The 27,757-nt window shown below is 38.5% G+C and overlaps 1 protein-coding gene across 1 annotated transcript in view; it reads left to right on the top strand.

The window, feature by feature from the left end:
- Window positions 1–27,757, top strand: part of astn1 (astrotactin 1) — a gene marked incomplete at both ends in the record, with an annotated part of 359,967 nt that overhangs the window by 138,384 nt on the left and 193,826 nt on the right. Inside the window, 4 exons of the mRNA XM_080503139.1 lie at window positions 84–168; window positions 5,285–5,359; window positions 9,719–9,856; window positions 19,476–19,626. Coding sequence (XP_080359265.1) covers window positions 84–168; window positions 5,285–5,359; window positions 9,719–9,856; window positions 19,476–19,626 — 449 coding nt within the window. The remainder of the gene's footprint in view (window positions 1–83; window positions 169–5,284; window positions 5,360–9,718; window positions 9,857–19,475; window positions 19,627–27,757) is intronic.

Raw genomic sequence — 27,757 nt, 5'->3', positions numbered from 1 at the left:
AATTTTCCAGTGGATTTAAAAAAATAAAAAAAAGGCGAGGGCTTAATGAACACATGATTGAATCGCGGCCTTTGTGTTTACAGGAGAATGCCTTTGCCTCGACGGCTACATGAGGGACCCGGTCCACAAGCACCTCTGCATCCGCAGTGAGTGGGGGCCCAATCAGGGGTAAGTTATGATAAGCACCTCGTGATGGTTCGGCTGCTCATTATGATGCCGGAGTGAAACAGTGGAACAAAAAAATAAGCTTCCTACACATGAATTCAAATATTCTTCAGGTGGTTTCAGATGTTAGTAAATTGCCAATTGCAAAATAATATTGCAAATTGTGATACGGAACCTAATTTACATGTTCCTTAATAGATCATTTTATGTCTGAAGCGTCACTAACAAAACGGAAATGATGACACAAATCAAACCGTCTAATCTCATTAAAAAAATGCAGTTCGGATAATTGTCTGCATGTATACCAAATTTAAACATACCAATCATTTACATTGTGCTCCATACACTGTGTACATAAGAATCCTTTTGTTTGCAGAATGGAGTAAGCCACTAGCATGTGTACTCACACAGCAATGAATACAAACGTATCAATAGGAGCACACATTCACGTGTCAACATATTTATGCAGAGCATATCCACAGTTGTTCAAACATCAGCATGAATGAGTGATGAGTTTGTTTATTTGGGTGATTTTTATTTCGTTTCATTTACATCATGTGCTGATATAGTTCAGTTCCTCCAGTCTTCTGATCCTCTGCAGATTTTGGCACGCTATGAAGCATGAATGAAGATTGTTCGGGCTTTTCTTTTCTTTTTTTACTCCCCAGCTTGGAGCTGATTCAATTCCCTTGAATGTAGTGATATAGAGCCAAATCAGAACCTTCCACTGTTGGAAAAGAAAAGAAAAAAAATAAAATCCAACATTTCTATTACAGGTAGCACAGCACTTCCTGCCTGGTTTCAACAATCGCCTACATGCTCACGGAAGCATCCATCAGGTCTCTTTCCAGCAGCTTCCATCTGCAGAACCGAGCGACACAATTTCGGCTCCTGCACAAATAAATAAAACACACAGCAGCAAAGAGAAACAGAATGCAGTCTTATACATGACATGCACTCCTACACAAGCAAAGCCAGACAGCATTACTGAATCGATGGATACGACTATATATCACCGGTCCTTCATGCATGTGGTGTAGTGGGATTTTTGTGTGTGCATCAACCATGTTAATGTTAATCTCTCCCACCGCCACCCCAAATCCTCCACACCCCCAACTCCCCCAGCCCCTGAGTGCTCTCGCACTTCCCCACAATCAAAAGACATATTGTATTTGTTCGTGTGTGCACTAACGATTGTCTGTCTCTATATGATTGGGTGTCCCCTGTTCTTTGCTGCAGCTAGAGGACTCTCACTTAAATTAAGTCTATATGATGGATTAATTCATTGTATATGAGGGAAATCTTTCACAGAGGTACAGCTCATGTCATTAATATAACCTATCTATTATAGTTTGACCTTTATATTAAGTCAGTGGGTGTCCCAGAAGCAAAAAATTCTTGCTGCCCATACTTGGGCTTTCAGCACTATAAATAAATCACTTTTTAATGAATTAATAAATGTATGAGGGCTTCATCATGCCTTTTTCATCCACTCATCTCTTTGGACACAAGGTCACTTGTTCAATAATGATTCCACGTCGTGATTTGATATCTTTTGGCTTTAAAATTGCTGCTTCAGACCCTTTTCCCAGGAAGATGTATAAATGCTTAATTGGGTTCACGTCTGCTTGTTTTGAAAGACCTTGACATTTGGCCAACATCGCTGCCACAGTGCCAGCCACTGTGTGACCACTCAGAATGTAATGTCCAGGTGCCATTCTCACCGAAAACACAGGTCGCTCCAGATAGAGAGGTGTTGACCCACGGGGCAGGTCTCTCTCTGACCGCAGCAGAGGGTGCGCTGAACTTTTTTGTTGTCCATCACTTTGACAGGCAGGGTCGTAAAAATTCTGTCCGAGTATTTTGTCGCTGTCCATCCATCCTTTATACCTGCTTTATCCAAATTGGAGTCGAGAGGAGCTGCAGGGAAATCCAGCTGAGACACAGTGAAAGGGTACACGCCGAACAAGTCCTCAGTTTATTACACATAGAGATCCATCCCTCCATCCGTCCATCCATGCCTTTTTATCTATCTTTCATCATATTCATCTATCGTGCCATTTGTATACCAAAACATACTGATAGATCATCTGGGACCAATACATGGCGCTGTGAGACGCATGCTGCGAAAAACCATTACTGAAATGTTTGATTGAAAGTGAAAGCAAATTGTTTCCAAACAGAAGAGCCGGTCTTTTCTCGTGCACGCACACGCACATGCACGCACACAGAGTAAAAATATTGAAACTGTAGAAAATGAAAACAGAGCAGCATGAAGAGGGTTCAGCTAATTCGCAGATGGTTCTCTGAACAGCAGCTGCTGGTCGAGGTTTATCAACTGTGCCGCTTCATCTTTCAGTCTTTTACATCAGGGCAACTTATGAATTATTTTTTCCCCCCCATTTTTATTACTACATTTTAATTTACAGTAGTTACGAGATTCCTTATTTAACTTTTTTGTTTTAACTTTGAAATTATGTTGAAATATTAAATTACCACCATAATGTAGGTAACTCACACTGAAATCTCTGACTTCAGAAGTATAATCACTTCAGAAGTATAATCACAAAAACAAGCAGCATTTTTTTTGTTTTTTGATGAGCGATGCAAAGTATTTTGTCAACACCACCTCTGTGCAACAGTTACCTGCAAATGTGTATTGTTGTCTTGATAATGATAATATAAACTTGATTTACTGCATAGAGCAGATTTTAAAAAAGGAGAAAAACTATGCAAGGAAGTGGAAAGAAGAAAAGACATTGATAATGAAAGATGTGCTGAGATGATCCTCACTAATTGATAGCCGCTGATGTATATACTTGGTGTGTGTAATTGGCCATCATGAGTCCATATTGCAGTTTAAAATGCAAAAGCATTGTATTATGTACAATTTTCATTCTGATTTGTTAGTCTATTATTGTTCATGAACTTGTCCAACACTAACATCTGAATATTTATTTCGAAACAATGTGCTCACTTGACTTCTACTTGTCATAATACTTTGCAACTCATTATACTGAAGTTTTTTGGGGTTTTTTTCCCTTCCTTTTTCAATAACGCCTTAATTAAAGGCAGTTGACAGAGTGCCACAAAATGAATGAGACTTTTACCGACTTTGATTGACCCGAGCCATCTCGACGCTACAGCTATGTGATTAAACGACTTTCATACAGCTGTCATTAAAGAAATCAGCAAATGCCTTGTGACTGACATAAAAAAAACAACAGCTGTCACCCTATAAAAGTATGAAAGTTAGATAATTACACTATGAATTGGAGTTCAAGGATTATTTCGTGGGGAAAATAATCCTTGAGTAATTAAGGTTTTTATTTACTGGCTTAGTTTATATTGTTTTATAATAACTATTCCATGTATATGTTAAATATTTTATAGTGTTTGATTTTGGAAATTCAGACATTAACACATTTGTCATATATGTAACCCCTAGACTATTTTAGGATGTATACTGTCCGAAACATTAAAAAGCTGCAAAAATACACGTTTACATGTACAGTCATGTTTCCCCATACATATGATTGTAGCACAATTTTTTGTCAGAGATTGAAAGTTGAAGTTATTTTGTGAAGAAAGGGAGGAAAGAAAGGGATATACTCACTCACTCATTGCTTTTATGTTCAATTCTAGTATCAAATCTAAATAAATCCAGTTGATCTTGTCTTAAGAGGGTTAATAAATGAATGAAATCTTTGTAACCTCTCCTATATCACTTGATAATATTTTGTACCGTCAACAAACGGTTTACTGGACTCATACTTCAGGTGATGTTACTCTGTTGAGCTTTTCTTGGTAAACAAACAACTTAAGGTTGAGTGTAGTTCTGTTTCTTTTTTTGTTTTTTGTTTTTTGTTTTTTGGGGGGTGTGGGGGGGGGGGGGGGGGGGGGGTCCCTTCCAAAATATCTCGTCTATGTCCATGAGGTTTGGCAAAACAGTTCAGTGCATTTCCTTTCTTCTAAAAAAAACCTTCTTCAAAGACCGCGGGGATGTGTGAAGTGCTACAAAAAGGGGCCACACTTGAAAAAAACATCACTTCATAGCATTATTTGTGGCTGAAATCTCCTCGGGGTAGCTTTTTAAGGAATTTCAGATTAAATAACAACCCCCGCCAACCCCACTCCGACTTTTTTATGTGTTGTGGACTGGCACAGGGATCGACTACCATATATAATCTATTTATCCACAAAGTGAGGGTGAATGTGATAAAAGCAAGAACGACTAAAAGAGGACGGATGAATTCTTAACCTGTACCGCCATTGTCTCGGCTGGAAATGTCCCATGTCTGAAATATGGCTCTTTTCCCAATATTTGGCCCACAGTTAGTAAAGTTTTTGTGTTCATCCGCCCAACTGTGCACTTCTGAATCTCATCTTACGGACGCCCTCCCCTCATTTCCTGTCACAGTGTAACGGAGTGGGCACCCTGGAGTGAATTAAATGTTTAATGACCACAGCCTCTTCCTCAGTGTTCTTTTTGCTTACAGTCGTGTAGGAGTTTGCTCAGAATGGCATCGGGCCCCTGTCACTTCCCCTCCATACGCTCTCACTCGGCAGACTGTTTAGTCCCCGAGCTGCCACTCCCCATTAATCTCCATCATTCCCCCACTCTCACTTCTGCCTCTTGGCATCAGTCTTGTCCGCTCAGTGTGCCTCACTCTCTCTCCTTCTCTCTCTCTCTCTCTCTCCTCATCCCTCTCCGTCTTCTCTCCCATCATCTTCTGTGTCTCCCTCCCACTCTGTGTCTCTTTCTGCAGTTCGGTCTCATCCTGTCACCCTCTCTTATCCTCTGTCCTGGTAAATAGATATGAGCCAAAGTCACACTGCATGTCAGCTGCCTCCAAATACATTTTCAACGAGTGTGTTTGCACACAGAACACATTGTAATGCTGCATGTGATTTTTAGGGCTCCGGAAAGGCGGGCGTGACTACATGTTAGACACCAAAACATGACTCCCAATTTTTCGGGGGGTTTAAATTAGGAGGATGGGAACACTGAAAAATGTAACAGTTCTCTGGCTTTGATTTTAACACGATGTTATTCTCTCTCCTCGTTTTTTGTCTATTTCTCTGATGTGTTCTTTTTTTTTTTTTTTTTTCATGGCAGTCCCTGGCCTTACACCATCTTCCAGCGCGGGTTTGATCTTGTGATGGGAGAACAACCCTCTGATCGCATTTTCAGGTGAGGAGAACTTTACAAAACTTTGTTTCATCCCTCCACATTTTTCATGGTGCTGCCGTCAAATACTGTGTTCAAATTCTGGTACGATAGCTTTGATTGTCTCTCTCCCCCAAGATTATCGGAGGATTGTGAGATTTGATTGCAGAAGGTATTTTGTAGCCCAGGCTGACGATTTTAAAGATGCAGTGTAAAATATTTAGAAGGTACATCTTCATCTCGGAAAAACACAACTACTTTTTTCTCCCAAAGGTAATTGAATTATTAACATTTATTGTTCACAGTTCTATCAACACAGTTTCATCACAAGAAGGTCAAAATCTACAAAATATCAACTTTACCTTCCCAAATCATTTAATATAATTTATGACATTTAATCTTAAAGCACATGTTGATGATATTGTTAACATAATAGTGGATGTCTTTACAGAGCATAAACAAAGTGAAGACAGTGAATGTTGGACATTTGACAGTGAAAAAAGTGATTTTAAGATGAGTTATATTTGCTCTGTAACCAATGATGTTTGTAGTTTTAGTCAATCAAGGTATTTGTGTTTTGCGTTCAAACACAGACTTTGGTTAACACCATAATATCATGTGGTGACATAATTCTAGAGGACATATTTATTAGTCATTATTGTTGCCACTGTCAGAATCGGTGTGTATCTGCAGAAATCAGGTAATACAATACCTACAGTTGATCTTATTTTAGATACTCATACATCCAACATATGTGTTACAATGAAAACATACAAATCTACTTTTTTGTTTCAGTTTCAATCCAACATAATCAACAAAATAAAATAAATATAACAACGTAGTACTTTCCATGTCTTGCCTGCTAACAATATTGTGGTCTATCTACTGCCTTTGACCAAAGCTGTGCTCACAGTATTAACACATCTGGCTATTAAGTAAACAGATGACAGAATTAGAAAACGCAAAAACTGTGGTGAAGTATCCATCGACTAATTATAAATGGTTTTGGTATGTAATTTCAGGGTAATTCTGAATTGCCGTTTATGAAATCTAGAAAGTTGGAAAAACTTCCAGAAAGCAGCAGCTATCGGCCCATAAGCCAGTCACAATACTTTTTCTCAGTGTGACTGTCCAAAAAAAACGACGGGATTCAGCAGGATTTCACATTGTGTCATGGACTTCCCAGTACTGTCAAAAAATATGGTATTATTGAAGAACTGCTAGATTTTGAAGGTTGAAATTGTTTAAAAAAAAAAGAGAGAGAGAGTGGTAGAAGCACTGACTCATTGCACATTTTTGACAATTCTGCAGACGAAGTAAAGGCTGATTAGGTGCTGGAAGGTAGGTTGATGACAGTGAAAGTGGTTTATCCTGTCCATTACCTGGGCCTTAAACCAAAACAAGGAGCGAGAAGGCATTCAAACACAACTGCAGAAGTTTCACTTGAACAGAACAGAATAGAACATTATCTATCTATCTATCTATCTATCGATCTATCTATCGAATTATTTCTCTATCTATCTATCTACCTCTATCTCTCTATCGTTCATTTGAGCCTCAGACTATCATGTTAACAACTAACAGAAAAGTTCTTCACAAAGTGCTTCAGGGCACAAAGTGCATAAGGGCACAAGTTTATTTATTCATGCATTTTTGATATATATTTTAACTTATTTATTGTGTTCAGGAACAATTAGCGTGATCTTTTTGTAACAGAAAATATATCCTACATCCTTAGAAGTTTGCTTTACACAGCACATATACGACGGCAGACCGTGTTTACTTTCATATACAGACGAGCCTGCCTGCCAGCAATGTACCAAACACTTTTTCATCAAGTTCCCAAACTTAGAAAAGAGAAGAGCTAACAAAGTAAATGCCCCCCTGCCTTCATCTCAAGTCTCTGACTTCTACCATGACAGTAGAATAGCAAAAACAACAAAACATTGTCTGTGCTTCTGCTTGTAACACAAAGAAGACCTATAAAGTTCATATCCTCTTGTGGCTATGTGTTGGAAGCAGACAGAGAAGTCTTGCATCATACTAATTTCTCCAGGAACTGCTTTGATACGAGGCCTTCCCTGCTAGCATGTCTTCTGTAGCAAATCCCTTTCCTCTTGCACAGCTTCCCACTCAACCATCCATCCTTCTCTGTTTTTGGTTTTTAATTTCACTCCAGACAGTGGGGGGGGAGGGAGACCTTGAAATTCAGTGAGCACATAGAGAGCTCTGTGGCATCTTGTTTATTTAGCCAGACAAACTCTTGAGTAAACGAGGCCATTAAAACTGCTGCGTTATAGAGAATAAAAAGGAAACTGCAGGCTCAATAAGGCATCGGAAATTCACCTTTGTTGAAGGATATAAAGACAGAGTCAGCATTGAAATGAAATGTTGGCCATTCGTACAATAGTAAAGACCAGCGGCGCCTCTAAGGACCACAAACATGTTTTCTTCTCGGCAACCGTTCTCTCATGGGGGCTCTTAGTGTTTTCCACCTCTAGTTTCTTTTTGGGTGAACCAGATAAGTCGTATAGCAGCACAGAACTCCCCAGTCGTCCATTATAAAGCAGAGCTCGTTAAGTGGCTGCTAATTTGTCCTGTGGTTACCCATATACGTCACGCAGCATCACAGGGAGTTTCAGCGTGTCGCTGTACGAAGTCCCACATGAGCTGGTGAAGTGAGAGGTGGCAACAGCTTCCTGGGAACTAATGTAAGAATATTACCATTTTAATGAGCTTCCACCAACTTCCTATGGCTCAATATTTTACCATAAATGGAGGACGGCTGCACTTTGAGACTTTCAAATGTTTGACGCAGAAACATGAGGAATAACTGCGTGGACATAATTAAGTGTCCAATATCTCCAGTGTTTTAATCATTCTGCTCTCAATGTGACTGGTACATCCCACAGTTCACTGCCCTTTCCTTATGCTAACTTAGCATTGTATTAAATGCAAATTGCACAATTGTAAAGGAGGAAATATGATTAGTCAGCATAAAAAAAGGTTGTTAACTATTTAATCAACAAGTCCTTTTCTTTTGTATTACAAGTGTGCATGCATTATTCATCGGCACTAATAATGCATGTGATGTTAATCAGCATGCACTGTTTAACTTAAAGTTAGAAGTATTACATTTCATCTGCAGAGTGTTTAAAGATTGATGATATTCATTGACTCACAAATAAAGGATTGCTCTAAAGCCCTCGTCCCAGACATCTGTTGTTTACAGATTTATAGCCGCATTTTATCTCAGGGGAAACTCTTATTGGCCCTTTTTTTTGCCCGGGTTCCTCATTCCTTATGCATTGCATTCATTAAAACAGTGCGTCCTTCTGCTCAAAGAAAGAGAGGATGCAAAAAGGATATCTTTGCTGAAAGGTAAAATGACTAACCTCGAACCAATTTGATGCCATTATTCAGAATCGGTGATGCAGGGAAAACATTCATCTTGGAAATGTAGCCATTTCAATGCAACATGGTGGTTGTTTTTTGGACTGAGTGAAGCTTAGTCATCGGTGGCCTTTTTGTAATTTGAGAAAATAGCCTTGATGATGTTATAAAGGCTCTATTTATTTTACTTGGGGAATTCAAACTGCAAGAAAGAGCCTTTTATAAACTTGGGATGGGCAGTTTGAAAGCTCTGGGTATCATTAGAAAGGTCCAACAAAAGATGCTTTCAAGTTGCATCATGGGAACTTTGGATACAAGGAGAACATTTGATGATTCACAGACTGACTTGAAGTGAAGCAACCTTTTTACCTCCTATTTGTTCTTCTATGTGTCTGTACAAGTCCCTCAGTTGACTGTAATGCGTTAATAAAACAATGGAAATTAACTGTATTGGCATCCATTTAATCTCGGTCTATCAAAAATAAAAATAAAAATCTTGTTATAGATGCAAACATTTTCTAAAATCTCTTGAACAAAGCTGGAACTTTGTCCTGAGATGAAAAAAACTGCAGACCTTTTCATTAAGGTCACCCTATTATTTCGAAATAAACTCCAACCATCAAGGCAAGCTGCTTATTTTTAGTTGAATGCAATTTTCCAACACTTCAGAGAGCTTTCATTATTACGTATAAAGGAAATGTGCAGAAGAAGCTGCTCTACAGGTTTACAATGGACTTGTGCTCAATTCAATTCAGTGTAGGCAATTAAGTTATACATTACATTTCAGGTTAGACTTTAACATATTTAAAACTTTTAACCAACAAAAAAATGCTGTCTGCATGATATACTTCAAAATAATATATCTATATTTTTTTCTCTATAGAATATCCCTGTCTAACTTTTGATTTGTTTGCTTTGTTGGTTTTCTCAAAATAAATTGTTGTTTTTAAAGCCTTCTGGTGTCATGTAACCTTTTGTATCCTTCTGCAGGTTCACATACACTTTAGGTGAAGGAATGTGGCTGCCGTTGAGTAAAAGCTTTGTCATCCCACCCGCGGAGCTCGCTATCAACCCTTCAGCCAAATGCAAGACAGACATGACCGTCATGGAGGACGCGGTGGATGTGAGGTGAGAGACTTACTGGAACCTCTTTTCCCGCAACATTTCTTTCATGTCTATGTGACAATAGAAACTCCAGTGAAAGAAATAAAATATTTTATACGGCAGCAAAGAAAAGTTTGATATAGCAGACCGATGGACAGTACCTGAGGAAGTTTCTTTTCACAGCAGCTCTGAAGCATCACCCAGACTTTCTGTTCATTCTTCTCATTGGAAGCTTTTCCAGGAAAAAAATAAAAAAGCAGATTGAGGTTTTTTTTTTTTTTTTTTTTTTTTTTAAGAATATTTGTCATAATAATCAACCGTCTTCCACCAGATTGTAATTATTGAAGCTTAACACACTCCCACTGCTTTGAATTCTCACTTAATCAGCACTTTATTTACTGTTGTTGCAGTGAGTTTTAATCAGCCTCGGGAGGTTCATGCAGAGGTCTTTAGGCTTTATGATTCAGAAGATAGTAAAGTCCCTTGCTCCACTGCAAAATCAATCGAGAGCCAAGAAGAAAAAAAAGAAGATGTGAGCGAAGAAAAGGAAAAAAAAAAGGGAAGAATTACTTGGATCACTTGATTCAAATCAGGAGCCTTTGTGAATGTTTAATGATTCATAAGTTTCACACACAATTGACTGTGTGTGTAATGACAACGTTTGTGTTTGAGCTGCAGAGAGAGCTTGTCATTGTCACTGAGCCAAAACAACCCAGCAGATTTAAACTGGACCCAACTGACAGCAGTGACCCTAAACTTTATCTAGGATTCGCTTTGATCGCAATACAGCTTAAAGACTTAAAGGATTTCACTTGTGCTGGTTTTTGATTTTGTTGTTTTGTTTTTTTTGGATTTTGTTGTTGTTGTTTTTTTTCCAGTCGAAAACTGTGTTGACTTGTCACTACTGTGCAAACTAATGGGGATCCTGAAACAATAAACAATACATAATTGGAGAGATTTCTGCTAAAGCAAAGAGTATATATTGGTGTATTTATGGAAAACCTTCTGTTTAGTGTTGAGTCAGTCATTATTATTACAGTAATTATCAAAATCTAAACCCTTTAGTGTCGAACTGGGTATCGTCGTATCTGAGTGAGTGTCCGTGCCATGTTGGGAAATCTTTGGCCTCATAACATTTGAAGGACGGACCGCTTCTGTTGGTTCATCTGCTTAACTGACTTTGCTCATTAGTCATCAGCATTATGAATCACCAAGAGAGTTAACGTGACTTCAGTTGTTTTGACAGCATTATGTTGTTGGATGAGGCATGTGTGAACAGGATTAGTTTGCAAAGGAGAGATACGGCCATGTAATTAGTAGCAGGGCTGGTCTTTTAGTGTATGCTGGAACGTGCCCTGTCAACAAGTTAGCGTGCACCGCCGTGTCAGATCCTCTCCTCATTTGCCAATGGCTATTTGCCTTGTGAAAATGATGTCAGGTAACATTAGTCCTGCTCAAATGAACCCGCCTCATTTCTTCTCATTAAGATGAGGGAGCCAAGGAGGATTTTGTTTTCTTCGCTTGTGGTAATTTTAGACCTGATGAGTGACGTGTGAATTATTTTTACAACTGGAGTAAAACAAAGCTAAATACAATCGCCAAACACCACCTTTTGAAATTAAGGCACTGTTATTTATTTACCGTTTTCTGTTGATATTGACGATCTAATCTATTGTAGGAATTTGACGGTACTGTAACTGTGATGTAGCAACCATACCTAACACAAAAGTAACATGTTTTGGTGAAACGTGGTAACGTTATTTGATATGGATTGCATGGCCTTTAGTTGTACTGTAATCATCATTTATATTCATTCAGTCACGGGACAGTGCATACTCATTCTCTCTCACTGATCTGAAATTCACTTAATCAAACTGTGATTTTCTAATGGCAAATGAATAGAAAAATTAATGAACTAATCTAAATCCTCATTGACTAAATAAACAGTGTATTCTTTTTAGTTGGTTCACTGATAAGAATCATTTATTTCAAACACACACTCAGTTAAAACTAATATTTGACACTAATCCCAGCTCATGTTCCTTCATGAGTTTGTGAACAGTACTTCGATAAACTAAGTAAAAAGCTTTTCCTCCCAACTTTTCTGACTCATCTTGCCTAAAGCATGCCTATGTGAAGCAAATCCTCGATGGTTCGTTGTCAAGCTTCGGTAAGTTTGACATAAAAATGCTCCTATACCTTCACAGAAATGTCATGGGAAGTAAATAACCTGTACAGAAATACCTTAAAAAAAATAGTGTGGCTGACCTAAATTTTGCTTTAAAATCTAGAAAACTATGGATTTAATCCTCTAAAGTGTTAATGCTTATATTCTCTGAGATATGAACTGCACTGGTAAAGTATTTAATAAGTCAGCTATACAAAACTAAGCAACATGTTAATACATGTATAATTCACAACTTCTTTGACCATTTAGATTAGAAATTGACTTCTGCTTATTCTGAGTATGACAGAAGGTCTAGCTATGTTGCACATTTCTGCATAAAGTGGGTTGGATTAAAAAAATAAATAAATAAATGTTTCATCCTATAAATAAAAGGACTGCGAATGCATCGGAGATGCACCTGGGACCACATGAATTATGGGTTACCCCTCTGGTGATGTAGTTGTCTGTAATAATTGGCTTAAATTAATGAAACCTCCATGACAGCGGTTGTACACCTGATGACCCGGGACTATGTGAAGCATCTGCCACCACTTATAGTTGCTCAGATGTAAGGGGGAAAAAAAGGCAATCTTTCAATGTCGTAATAAAAACAATCTATGGATATCAGTAAACCTTAAGAGTGTCCTCTCTGTGCTACTCAGTAATAATAATAATAATAATGATAATGATAATACTGTAGTATAGCAGCAAAGAAAACAGTGAATTACTAGATACAGATGATAATGAGTTTATCAGTCTGTTTTCTTGTTTGTTTATGTCAGCAGGCGCCTCAGAGGTACATATTTCAACAAAGATTCATGTGACCAACTTGGTTTTAAATTTGTATATTTTTAATCAAAACTCAAAGGTTTCTAAGTGAAATGAAAAATGCAACTGATCTTTAATATCCTATCCCATTTCAGTAGGAAAATAACCCTGATTGAAATGAGCTGGAACCTTCTTTCACAAGAGATTTTTAATCCTTCCCTCTTGCTTACCACTGGTTTAGTTTGTGCTGCCCTTTCAAAAATTGCATCTCCTTTGTCGTTACTCGCGCCATAATGTTTTGACCTTTTGAATTTTAAGTGTTAAGTACCATTTAAAGCTTTGTTGCATCAGCCACTACTCCTCATATAGGTTGTTGGGGGAAGGAAGGATGATAATATAATAGCAGTAATTTAGTTGTGTGAGTGTGTTACAGAGAAGTTCAGATGTAGATTTTTGATTTCCAGTCAGTGTCACAGAATTGTCATACATGTCTCATTCTGTGTGTCTGGTAGGGAAGTGTGTTTTCAATGGAAAAGTCTTCCAGTTTCCTATTTTTTTTTAAAGAACTATTTAGCTATTTTAACCTTCACACGGTCATTAAGTGTCCGTGTCATTAAAGACAGCTATTTGGGACTTTTTATGAGTATATTCTGTATGCAGTGCTGGTGTCTGTTTAGATACAGAACACAGGCGGCTGCATTTCATTGTATTAAAGTTCTGATCTTTTTTCTTGATGCTCATATTGGAGACATTCCTCTGAGTGAAGAGCATGTGGAGATATATGTAAACGTTACGTAGTTCATGCAATTTATTTTTACGTACAGACTGTAGGTGTCAAAACACAGTGTTCTGTTTGGATTGGACACTGGCATGAGATCGAGGTCTGAACCCTCTTCGATTGACATTCTGTGAATACTCGCAAAGTTGACTGATATATTGTTTTGCTTCTATTTGCACAAGTATGTACACTCGGTTGTCAAATGGAAGTGAAATACTGACCACAGAATAAAAGTGGAAAACTGTCAACTGGAGCTGGGTTAGAGCATGAAATGAGACTGTAGCTGAATAGTTTGACTGCCTCTGGAGAAATGGCATGAATTTTTGTGATTAATTTGCCACTCGCTGAGGTTGATTAATTTTCAGACACAATGATTTCTTTTTAAATAGTGTTTGAGCCTTTTGACTCGGTCTCATTATGTTGAAGTGGGTCTTATTGGCAAGAGTCTGAGAGACTCATTGTGGCGATCCAGCACAATATTTTGTCAATTCATATCACCTCGACAGACATATGTCCAAGCGTGTGTGTGTGTGTGTGTGTGTGTGTGTGTGTGTGTGTGTGTGTGTGTGTGTGTGTGTGTGTGTGTGTGTGTGTGTGTGTGTGTGTGTGTGTGTGTGTGTGTGTGTGTGTGTGTGTGTGTGTGTGTGTGTGTGTGTGTGTGTGTGTGTGTGTATATATATATATAGGCCATTTAGAGACACAGAGAATGGAAAGAGGAAGTTGGAATTAATGCGATTAGCCTGTGAAAGACAGAAGCCAAAGGTAACATACTGAGATAAAATGTCTTCACGATATTTGAATGACTGCTCGTTAAAAGTAAAGACGTTCATGAATGTCACAGTGAATAGAAGTAGAACTGTACTTTATACTTCATATACTTAGTTGAACAATGGAGTTCATATGAGACCATTTTGCACTTTACAGGTTTCCCCAGCTGCAGAGCCGGAATCAGTGGACTCATTATGCAGTTAGGTGGAAATTACATATTTGGAGGTCAAAATGACTTTCAGGAGATTGGGCTTCATATTCCACAACTGAGCTGTATTCCACAGTCACCCCTATGTCAGTCATAAGTACACTAATGATTTAGAACAAAACCTTTTGATCTGAAGATTAGAGGGCCATGAAGCCTCATAAAAAGGAACACGACAGCAACACATTATATAAAACTGTTAGTTCACTTCATGAGTTGGAACGGAAAAAAGTATTTGTCTCCATCTTCCCCTCTCCTCTGGATCCTGAACGCTGCCTGGCAGCTCCATCTCTGACGGTCTGTGGTCGATACACCAACTATCTCTGTCGAAATCATCTCAACTGAAGAAATTTAACCTGTCTGCTTACTTTAATTGTATCTGGGATGTTTCTCATCTTGTTCATCGCCTCTTCATTATATTTTTCTTCCCTTTTGTTCTTCGCCTTCCCTTTTCTTATTAATGTATCAGCATTCTTCTTCCTCTACTTCATTTTTTGACTTTTTCTTCTACTCTTCCTTTGATTTTAAATATTCTCTTCTTCCTTCTTCTTTGTTTATTCCCCTCTTAATATTCACCTGTAGATAGTTCATTGAAGGCACCGGGAGCTTTGTAGTATTACGATAGTTAAATGACAGAATGAGCTGTGAAAATGGGCTTGCCAATGCCCGTTACGTAAAAGGGCTGTAAGGCTGAAGTAAGTCATTTAGATTTTCATCAAGTCACCAAACAGTGATGCATTATATTGCTATTGCTCTCCCTCAAATTGTTTAATACTCATTTATCAATCAATTATTGAATTTTCGATCAATTTTGGCTTTACCAATTTTTCAAGGAAGGTAGTTTGTTCATGATTAGCAAATACACTACAATCTCTTTGTGCCTTCAAAAAGGGGAACGTTTCTTTTTCTTAAATCCCATAAGCATCAATTTTGCAATCAGCAGAGCTTTTTTTGACTACTTGCTTCTGTGCTTTCATACAACACAGTGACTGTAAATGTATTCAGTTTTGAGCATGATTTCATAACAACCCCCCCCCCCCCCCCACACACACACACACACACACACACACACATACACACACTTCAATTCCCTCTCCTTTTTTCAACATTTTATTTTCATTTGGCAGCTCTCTTCAAGACGTTGTGTAAATAACTCATTTCCGTCTGATCTATGATCTGATGAGCGCTCTCCTCAGCTTTCCCCAGAGGCCACAAGGAAACACTGTTAACACCTTCTTGAAGCGGTTGATTTTCCTGGCTTTTTGAGCTGCGTTGCCCAATGTTTGATAATCGTTTGTCACTCTGTCTTGCTCCTTGGCAGACTGATAAATAGTGATGAGTCCTGATCTTCTTCTGGAGATTAGCTGGTTGTATGGCAGAAGAAATGACTGAAGGAACTATCAGATTAGGCTTTTTCTTATTTTCCTTTCTTATTGTGGTTATACCATGAAAGTATATATAATGGGATATATAATATATTCGATGTAAACAACTTGTTTTTGTGTGCATTCTATTACATCTGAGGGGGTGTTTCAAAAGAAAAATAACTTGTGTAGATTGAGAATAACCTACAGAGACATAAATCAAGTGTTTTCAGAAATGCCATCAATTATATGTATATTTCAATATTTTGTAGTATATTGATGGGGGTTATTTTTGATCAACTTTGAACTGAAATACAAATGCAATTGAATTGCAGGGCCTAGATTGGGATGCACAACTTCAAACCTGTAGTGTTTTACTTTAAAGTCTTTTATTTTGCTCAGAGTTAAAACAAAACAAAAAACAAATAAATGACAAAAGGAGGAAATAAAATTCAAATTCCCATAACACCCTACAGTGTCAAAAATTAGCACCAAAAAACAAAAAAATCATGGAACCGGGTACAAGACGACACAGTCTTGGGCAGAACAAGATGAACTGGCAACAAGATGATGTGAGACGAGGAATAATTATACATGAGGTAGGGGAGAACACGTGAAACCAGTCAGGGGCGGAGTAGACAATCACTGCAGAGAGAAATTCACACAAAGGGAGGTAATGTATGTGAGTACAAGGAAATGCAAACAAAAACAGGGCGTGAAACACTAAACATTGACGCGCTGGATGAGACATCACAGATTTGAAATTTAGGCACACATCAATTTACTTACGTCAGCAACAAATTTCACAATTATCTCTGCTACTAAAATCACTTTTATTTTGCAAAGAATGTCATGTTCTTTGTAAAGTATATACAGTATATATATATATATGTCTGATTGGTCACATCACATCTGGAGCTTGGCCTGCATGCCTTGCTTGGCTCAGTTCCAGCCAGTGTAAATGCAGATTTTTCTTTTCTTTTCTTTTCTTTTTTTTACAGTCTGGCTTCATTCTCCAGACAATCTTTCGCTCATTGCCTCCCGACTTGTCTTTCTTGCAAACCCAGAACCCCCCATACCTGTCTTCAATGTGTTGTTCTAAAAATGAGTGCAGTCAAAGGTATAAACCTAATTATCAGTTCGACCTAAACGCAGACCACAAAAACAATATTTACTAGGGAAAACTCGGTTTGAAGATATTTCTGAAGAGCTTGCTGATGACCCCTAAATCCTTTAATTAACTAATAAAATAGGACGGTGTTTACAATTTCACACAATAATTAGCTGTTATCAGGAGGTATGACCCTTTCATCTGTAGGAGTTTGCACTATTTTCTCGTGTGCTGCCGTCAGCTCAAATGTCGGTTTAGTACACGGGTTTGGAAGACTGCCATATAATATCCTTGGCACACTTTAGCTCCCCAAAGGAACAAAGTATTTCAATTTTTCCTCCATCCTCCCGAGGTGTTTTCTTTAGTGTTTCCCTCTGGGAAAATGTCAAATATTTCAGTGACGCTCTCAGAACAGCAAAATGACCACTGCAGTTGAGATGTAATACATGTTTCAGTGGCCTCACAGACCGGAACAAGGTAGAATCATCTTCCTTTTATCAAAGGTGAAGGAATACTTAACAAATAAATTGTGTGGCGCACGGCGTGTGGATGTGTCCAGACTGTAATTAGTTGCGAAATAATTTTGCACTCAGACTTTCTCGGAGTTTCATCATCGGCTCAGTCTCTGTTCAATAGGTCCCCCGTGAATAAATGAAAACAAAGCAACAGGCAATTATAATAGAAAAATTGGTTTGTAAGATAACATCAAGTTGACTGTGAAAGGGAAGGAAGCTTGCTGACTTTTCTCTCAGGGAAAACAGAGGGGTGCACAGGGAGTCGGGAACAAAATGTTGTCGTTTTAGTGCCATGGAGGTCATCATTTCTTTACCCAGGCAAAGGTTCATAGTGGTATTATTACCCCGGCTCCTGTTTGTCATCAGCCGCGCTGTTCCTCTGCTGGAATAGCTGCGTGATTTAGAATCTGTGAGGAAACACTGAAGTCCACTCCACTCTGCTCTTCGTTGCCACCAATCTCAGGCACTTATGCTGTTCTGTTGGGTGATCTGCTTATTGACCTTGCAAAAGGTTTACGGGGAACGGGAAAATCTCAGTAACTCAAAGCGACTGCTCGGAGCAAGGTTAGAGCAATGCATTCACTGTGCGTTTTATCTCACAGGTCCACTACTTTGCATCGCAATCGCGCTGTTAAAACTCGTCGCTTTTCTCAGTGTTATTGCGCTTGATGCAATTAACATCCAGGTGTTTGTAATTCATGAAAATAGATGCCTCTTCATTAACTTAAACAGAGATCAGGGTGTCTTGGACTGTCTTGCAGCAAAGGAATTTTGAAGCCCTTTTTTTTATCGTTCCTCATTTCTTTTAACCACCAGACACATTGAAACATGATCTGAAGACTTTTGATGTCCCAATCAATTTTAATGAGACCAAAGTGCAGGTTGTTGACAGCAAGGCATTACTAATTGAATGGTGGATTAGATTTAGAATCATTAGATGGTTAGAAAGTGATATATTTCTTGAATCCGTCTTTAAAACTGTATTGATATTTACTGATAATAGAGGAAAGGCTTCAGTTAAAATGGAAAGTTTTCTAAATTGCACACAGACTGAGTGTGGTATAAAAGAACATCGATTATTGGATTTACTTAAAAATGTTCTCTGTGTCTTTTAGAGAAAATTGCACTTTTTGATGTGTTATAAACTCAAGTTTTATTTGATTTACATTTAAAATACGATTTGGTGAATAACTTAAGGGAAACAATGTGTATAACCATTATGTCTTTTTTGCCACATCGGAGATCTTTGTCTTAAGTTTGCTTTATCGTCTTTCATATATATTGGGTTTGGGTTGGCTCATAATAAAAGCAATAGACTCATTAATTTTCATTGAATCTCATAATATCTAAACTGATGCAATGTGTTGTGCTGCAATCTTGTAGGTACCACGTGTTTGACCATTCCATGATTTATCTAAAGAATTACTTAAATGTGTCTTAGATATAATTATTTGTTTGTTGCTTTTTAATTTTTTTTGTACATTATTTTTATGACATAGGAAACACAATATAAAATAGAGGTCTGCAGGTCAGGGGCATGTTCTTTACTTTCAGTGTTTGCGAAGAGATTCAAAACAAAATCATCCACTTGCCCTTTGAGACCGTCTGTCCTCGAGCAAAAGGCTTCACTGGATTGACTTCAGCTTACTTTTACAGCGAGCTGTGTAGGAGTTGTGACATACAAAACAATTTACCTTTTCACAGCCTCAATCATCGCGTCTTGTCTCGCAACAGAGAGGCTAATGACGTCGACACCTGCTCTGACTAAAAGTTAGAAGCAACATTTCCACCCGGCAGGTTTGAAGCCATGCACAGCAGGCAGTCCCTCATTTACTCAGCAAGCCAAAGTAAACGCTGCGCTGTATACACCAAACTCAAATTAGGCCTCAGCAGTGATATCACACAAACACAGATGCACAAGACTAAACACAAATGCTCGTTGCTGCCACTGTTTCCCATTTTTGCAGAGAGGAACTGATGATCAGCTCGTCCTTTGACTCTCTGGAGGTTCTGCTGGACTCTTTCGGACCGGTCAGAGACTGCACCAAAGACAACGGAGGCTGCAGCCGCAACTTCCGCTGCATATCTGACCGAAAGCTCGATTCCACCGGATGTGTGGTGAGTCATTTTTCTTTCATAAAACTGCTGCCTGGAAGCTGTCATTTATCAGTAGCAGGAAAAAAAGACCTTCTGGATATAAATTCTGTTCGCCATGCAGTCTGCGCACACCCTTTATGATTCATGCAACATCAGGGCACACCTTGTACTTTTGCCACCTCCAATGGATTCAAATATCTTTCCCCACTCCCACATACGTGGTTTTTATAGAATTGTTTGGTATTCTGTTTCCAGACTATCCAGTCGTGGTCATCACTATTTAGGTCTGTCCTGTATTAATATTCATAAGCCAATCTGCACTGCATAAAGACCCACAATCTCTATTGTTTCTGAGTCCACAGCTAGACTTTGTCTCTTGTCTTGTGTGCAGCCTAATCCAACAACACATTCATTACCTCCAGGTGGTGCTTAGCAACCAGGAAATGTAGCAGCCAGGTTTGTTTTCTTCTCCATCTGTTGGAGACTCCAGCAGTACCGCTCTTGTTGTTTGCAGATTCTTAGCGCCGTCTGCTAGTGTTTTGCTTCTTCTAAATCCCACCACCCTCTATCGATAAGCTGTCAGGCACCATCACCCCCAACAATTTAATTTCTTTTCAAGTACGTTGATGCACTCCGGTGAAGCCTTTTCAGGTAGGCTCAGAAGATGCTATTTATGCAATCCAGTGTGCTTATCTCCTGTGCATCTCAAGAAGATAGGAACACTTTATGAGGTGTTTTTAATGGAAAAAAATACAACCCACATGATTCATAAATGACAGTGTAGGTATACAATTCCACACAATTATACGGTATATGTTGGTGGTATGGTAAACATAAATACACAGAAGGAGCAGTGTGCAAAACATTTAATGACTCCATCCTACATCATCAGATTTTAATCAGACTTGAATCGATCAATTGAAGCTATGATACAGGTGGTGGTATATTGGCAGCGGGTTTTTTTCTTTTCTTTTTTTTCTGTCGATGTAACAAAATACAAATTCAGGGCCCTCCTTCCAATGGATATTTCCCTTTTGACAAACAGTTTGTGTTTTCGAATAAAAAAAAAAAGAAAAGCTATTAATTACAAATCTAATACAGATGGGTTCAGAATGGATTACCTTTTCAGTCATAGTTCCATCAAACATTGCATGAACTAAATGGAAATGTAATCCAATGTCTTTACTTACTCTCTATTCACTTACTACCTTTAGCAGCCTCTCATATATAGTTTGTGGTTCTTCATTGTATGACACTAGTCTGCAAAAAAAAAAAAAATCAATGAGAATGAAGCCGTTTGAGCCCCCCGACATGACCATCATCATCCTCTGTATCGACCTGCCGGACTACAGTTATGGGCATATCCCCAGCGATCACATTTGTTCTTTTTCAAGAAGTGCTCACACCTTCACTCGATCATTGATTATTTGATGTCAACGGTTCAGGAGCCCACCTGACACAAATTTTGTGTGCAACGATTTTGCTCAAGCATCGATTCCTCACATTCATTGCAGCATTAGCGGCCCATTCTCAGAAGCCAGGGGTCATAAAAGCTAAGGCAAGGATTGTTTTATTGCATTTGATGGAGATATATATCGAATAGAATCTAATATTAGTGTTTCAGAAGCAACAAGAAAATATTTAGTAGCTCAAGGCTGTTGGTGCAAAATGAAGTAACACAAAAGTGTGAAAGATATAATGGTGTGTTCATGCAACTATGATTATGCATTTACCGAAATGATTTAACTCTCAACTCATCAATTACATATCTCTTGTTTTGATCTGTTAATCGGTGAAGTCATGGTAACTGACAAGTCATTACTTTTGAATATTTCTCTTTAAATATGCCTAAAAAATACTGCATTATGCACGCTGTATTATGGAGCCACCTCCCATTGTGACGGAATAATTTGTCGCTCCTGAAGCGGTGCAACAAAATGTTGAGAATTTTAAAGTCATTGTGACTAGAAACCAAAGGCTGATTTGGGATGGCTCGGTTCAGCGAACTGGTTTTCATGTTCAGCATTACCAACAATTTATGTGTCCCTTAATTCATTATTAAATGATTTGAACGTAACAAATTCAAATAAAATGGTGAGAAAGCCACGCAATATTGTTTTCTAATAAGCAGTAAATACAAAGCACAGAATTTGATGGGACTGTCATCCCCCTGGTTATAATAAAGCTGCATCACACTTCACGGCAATGTCATGTTTTAGTAGTTTCACATTTTACTATATTTCATGCAGTGGCAACAGACAGTCCAATCAGCTCTGCCTTTCCACATCTTGGGCATCTATTTCACAGTGTTACATGGTCTCTAACTGTGATTTTCAGCTTCCACCAGAGTGTCTCTTCTTATAAATTCCAAGACCCTTTTGGCTTTTTGCCACCCAGTGCAACTTGAACAGCTGTGGTACGAAGAAATGAGGCATCTCTCATGTGAGCCTGCAATGCCCTGCTAATGCAATAAAGCCTCTGAGCCCTTTTAACACTTACATATGCTGTTCTTGCAAAAACAAATGCTCTGGAAATCACCTTGTTTACTATTTGTGTGCTTGTAAATGTCACAAACTGTCTGCTCAGGCAGCGTAAATCTTCTGGCAGAGCAATTAAATTCCCCCCCGAATGTCTTATTGCTGCCCCGATACTGTGAGTTCCCATCACATTCAGGCCTGAGCGATTCACTTATAAGAATTTGTCACACATAACTTTTGAGTGAAAATCAGCCGACAGGAGCTGGGCTTTGCTTGTAAAATGAGCTTTTTAAATCTGCTCAGTGAAAGGAATCTCACAGGTTGAAACAACATTTCACTGAAAAGTCAAGAGTGAAATATTCATCCAATTTCCCTTCTATACAAAAGGATGACAGCGATAGCTTGAGCCTGGGCTTTGAAGTCTCAGGGGCATTTGATTATATTTTTCCCAGTTAAAGCATTCTTTTTTTTTTTTGTCCTTTTTTCACCCATGTGGAAACGAACTGGATAAATCCAGATATGTTGTTGTCACACTCTTTATTTATACATATTCACGGTATTGGACAGCTTGGATTCAATCAGCACTTAGAAATGTTTGTTTTTTTATGATGCAGTGTGTTGGAAATCCCTGCCAAAAGCATCAGGAGAAGAAGAAGAAGGAAAAAAAAAAAGGTCTCCCTGAAATCAGTCTTGTGTTGCTCCACAGAGAAACTGTGAAAAAAAACTACTTCTGTCCAACACTTTAAGGTGTCATGATATGCTCCTTTTGTATTCTATTAATTATTTACGGTAGTTTTGCTCTTCTCTCTGTGAATAAACTGCATTCTAGCATTTTTCAGAACATATGCAAAACAGCGGCTGCAAATTTCCAATCTTAACGTTTGTTTTTTTTCTCACAATTTCCAGATGTATGCTTAGTCTATTTTAACAACAAAAATATAATCCCAGGAATGGGCTGTTGAGCCCTTTGGAGAGGAGGTTGCACAATATTTGAGACAAGAATGAAAAGAACCGAATTCGAACAGGATAGTGGTGATGCCTTATTTGGTAGAAGAAACTGTTTACATGGCTGTCACCCCCCCCCCAAATGTATTACTTTCTAACATGAAACTTAATCAACATAGTGTTTCATCTTCTGTCCAAGTTAGTTGAACTTGAATCTGAATCACTTTCAGATAAAAGGGAAACACAGTGTCTCTAACAATGTGTTTGATTTCAATCTCATACATTGTGAATATGCACAGCAGGCAACGCTTTGTACTTAAGTAGTGGTTGCTTGTAAATTGCGCCGTTCCTCTGATCTCGATGTGCCCCTGTTGCAATATCGGAAGTATGTAAATTCTCTGAGAGACGACAAGGCAGCAAATGCACCACGAACAATTGCAACATCACGACTGAAAGTAGGTAGCAATTTTTCAAAAAATGTTTTTTCTCCAAATGTCATCTATCCTATAAAAAAAATAAAAAAACTGATAAGCCTACAGGCTATTTAAATATGCAATTTACACCCTGTTTGTGACATGTCTTCCATTTGGATTTATACATATTAATTACAGTGCATTCACACCAGTCTGCCAGGTTTCTATTATGTGAATTGCACTTGGAGAGGTAATGCCAGCTGTTTTTTGTTTTTTTTTCCTGTCTGCTTAAAAAGCAAAAGTTGATAATTGATGCATTTGGCAGGTCCTGATAATGTTTATAGAGACGGTAATATATTCAGACACCACACAAAATTTGCTTCAATTAAATATCAGACACTGCGGTTCAATAGCTGCTCATTTTGATTGCAGTATTTATTTGTTGGAAACTTCAGGCTAAAACCTTTCCAACTAAAAGGTGAGGCGGACATTTTTATTTGTAATTTTTAGGACAAAAGTAATATTTACATCAACCTACATGAACTGCAAAACAGAGGGAGAATAATGAAAGATTAAAAGATGAACACATTGTTAAAAGCATGAGAAAATGGCAACAAAAATAAGACTAAATCAATCATTTTTGCAATATCCCACCATAAGATATTTACCTGGAGACGACACTCGCCATGAAAGACTTGTTAGCCTGCTGAAGGTTGGGCTCAGAAACTCCTGTGCAATGATAATAGAAATAGTATACTGTTGATCTTCGTACAGTTTTGAAAAGCTAAAGTGAGGGACAATAAAGAGAATGAAGTGCCGCATGGTTGCAAACTTCTGGTTTATGGTTCTTTCGGGACAAATGAAAAAGAAACATCCATTCATGCACTCCAATGGGAGCCACATCAACTAAGTCCCTATAATGAGGGCAGGATAGCTCTGCAGTATTACATCTTATCTTCTTCCTACATTAACCAAACAGAGATTAGAGTATTGTTAAAAACATTGCACTATGAAATCATTGTCAGACACCAGCTTGCAGATTGTGAGAGAAAGTAGAGGTTTTGGTTTGCAACTCTTCCCTTTTGTAAGACTCAGTGCATCTTGAGTAAACTGAATTTAAAGCTATGAATGAAACTCTTTTACCTGCCTCACTTTATCTCCATAGAATGTATTTACTTTGTTCTGGTATTGACACTTCCATTAGAATTATGAATGAGCATGTAAGGTCTATATTGCACTGTATTCTGCAGTCAACAGTACTTCACAGGTGGAACTGAACTGTGGCCTCTGTGCGTGTTGATGCGCTTCAGTATATTTCTCCCCTCTGTGATCTCATCCCATATCTTAGGTGTTTTCTTTCATTTTGCAGACTGTTCCTGGAAGTGTACCTCATGCACTGCAGCTACTGTTTCACTAAATCATATGCTAATTACACACAGCTTGTGAGCGCAAATTGAATGAAAGAGGCAGCAAAAATTTGCCCCGCTCTTTTATTTATGTAAATCTGGCCCAGAACGTACACAATTATCAATCATGAAGGAGATGAGAGGAAGCAGGTGAGTGCAGAAAAGAGTTTATAAATTATGTTCAGAGCATAATCTTGAGCGGGGGGGGGGGGGGGGGGGGGAATGGCATAATTTGTTGACTGAGTGTTTGCTTAAATTCCTTGCGCTTATGGCAGTTCCTTGGAATTGACCAATATTGGTTTCAAATGAGACATCATTAAAAGCCCATTGAAACTTGCACCTATTAACATCATCGCGAGTAAGTGAAGCCAGTGATCTTCACCCACACACAAACACATCCCACTCCTGTCCATCAGCGCAGCAGAGCTCTCGGCTGCCATTGCATATATTACTGTGTGTTTTAGTAATTATCTTGTGACTGTCGGCTTATAAATGAGCCTCTCATCCGTCTAATCAGGGAGGTAAACTGGCTGGGCCCCAGCGCTCCGATTCTACCCTAATCAATTAACACCTTGTCTTCGTCCGCTTTGCCACTAGCTGTCCTGTCTACGTTTAATATCTCTCCTTGTGTGATGCTGGTGGTCCACACTGACCGACCCGCTCAATCTTCACTGATGTATTGCAGTCCTGGGGAGAGGCAGCGGGCGACGCCACTGGAAGCGAGAGCGTAATAATCACACCATGATTGTGAGATTAATTAGCTCCGTCTTGTCACTTGTCTCCTTTGCGAAATGGTAGGAAACAAGGATGTTGTTGACAGAACAGATTGCCACCAAGATGGAATGATGAGAATAGCTGGGACACAGCCAACAAGCTCCGAGAGGAAGAAAGACTTGCATGCAAGATATAGACAAGCGAGGGGAATAATGTACAGTGTGGCTGGGGCAAAGTTTCTGTCAGCGATGCGAGTGAAATAGCTAAATTAGAAATATATCCAAGCGATCTAAAGGAAAGTCACAGATTACTATCGATCTATTAATCAATCTTCTATACCTGCTCTATCGATACGAGGAGCCCATCCTGGCTAACAGGTTAAGAGGACACGCAACCACCTACACACATTAACTCGATCACTCGATCATTTGCAACAGATAACTGCAGGTTCATGAAATGTCGGGAGATGTAAGCTCACAAAGACCATGAACACACCTTTAAATGGTAATAATATAATATAATTATAAATACTGAAAATGTAAAATGCAATTTGAATAAGTTGCAATTATTTAACATAGTTGAACTACAATACACAAAGACTCATAAAGAGTGGGGACAAAATCAGGTTAGGCCTCATCCGACACAGAGCTTCCATAGCATTACAAAAAAAAAAAATTTTATTAATTAAAGATGACCTTCATTTATACACATGGCTAATTCAGAATCCTTAACATAATGTGCATGTCTATGGTCTGTTCTAGGACTTTATGATATATAGATAGAACATGCAGACAAAATTGGAACATGTATAACTCCACAAAGAATACATTTAGACAATGAGTAGATCAAAATACAGGTGAATGTGAACTGCACATAGATAATGTTAACACTGTTGGAATTCACATCATTAAATGACAGAAATTGACTGTCGTTTAGTCCAATTAGTGGGTTCAATACAAAAGAAGGGGAGTAGAAATGATGAAAAAAAATAAAGGCAGGTTCGTTCTTTGTAAGCATTTGGTTTTGTTTTTTGTACCCTTTTAATTTTCAACCAATTCTCACTGGCAGTCCCATTGAGCTCAAGATCTCCTCTGCGGGGTTCTCGTCAGCAGACATGGCTACATCACAAGATGAAATAATTCACGCAAACTATTTCTACAAGTACCACTCTCTTATAAATGTGACAGATACAGTGGACACTCTATAAAGCAACCACTGAGAAGAACAAAGCTGCAGTTTGGAAATAAAATTGTATTCTCTCTTGTCAGCATTGAAACAGCCACTTCAGAATTATGACACTGTTTCCTCAGAACTGCAGGACATAACACAGATAGAGTATGGAGTCTATACACATTCAGGAAACAGACCTTTAATTGCACAATAGACAATGATTACCAAGTAAAGTAATGATCCTTTGATGCACAGCAAGCTAAAACTTCAGCAAAGTCTTTAACACAGTTGATGTGATTATATACCTTAGTGCTACAGTGTTAAATCTATACGAGGTACATCCATTCAGTGACATATACATGTGGCTGTAAAGTCCAGCTGAGCATGTCTCTGTTAATGTATTTCAGAGAAAAACTGCATATACTAGGAACTGTGCCATTATATACTCTTCTTGATTGCATATACTTAGAACCCGCGGTCTAAAACCATGAAACTTGACAGCTCCACATGCGTCTCATGTGAACAGGACCACGTCAACCAATGAAAAGGAATCTGAATCGCCGACAAAGAGCAGTGTTATTTCCATCACTCAGTGCACAATACCAATTCATATAAGGTCATGATATCCATCTGATAAGTCCACACAAACTACCAGCATCCATTTTAAAACAAATAACAGACAGTCTTCTTGAAACTTGTTTAAGGGGTGAGGGGAATATGTGGTAAGTCAATACAGAACACATGTAAACTTTAACCAGTCATCAATGTGACATACAGTACATTAACACTTTCCTGCCTTTGTACCAAATCGTTCACTCACCAGATTGTTTTTTCCTCTTTTGTCATGCTTGTTCCGGCTTCTCGGGCAACCATTGCCAGGTGTTTCTCAGCTGCTATGTTGGGTTGCTGATTACCTTGTCCACTCCTCAACTTTTCATTTTGAACCCTCGTCTTTCTGTATTATCATTTTCTACTTCTTGGCAGAGAAACTATGAATACGTGTTTACATCAGCAGTAGCAATTACAG

The sequence above is a fragment of the Blennius ocellaris genome (assembly GCF_963422515.1).
Source record: "Blennius ocellaris genome assembly, chromosome: 10".
Lineage (NCBI taxonomy): Eukaryota > Metazoa > Chordata > Actinopteri > Blenniiformes > Blenniidae > Blennius > Blennius ocellaris.
The sequence above is the reverse complement of the archived record's forward strand: the minus strand, read 5'-3'. Positions and strand labels throughout refer to the sequence as shown.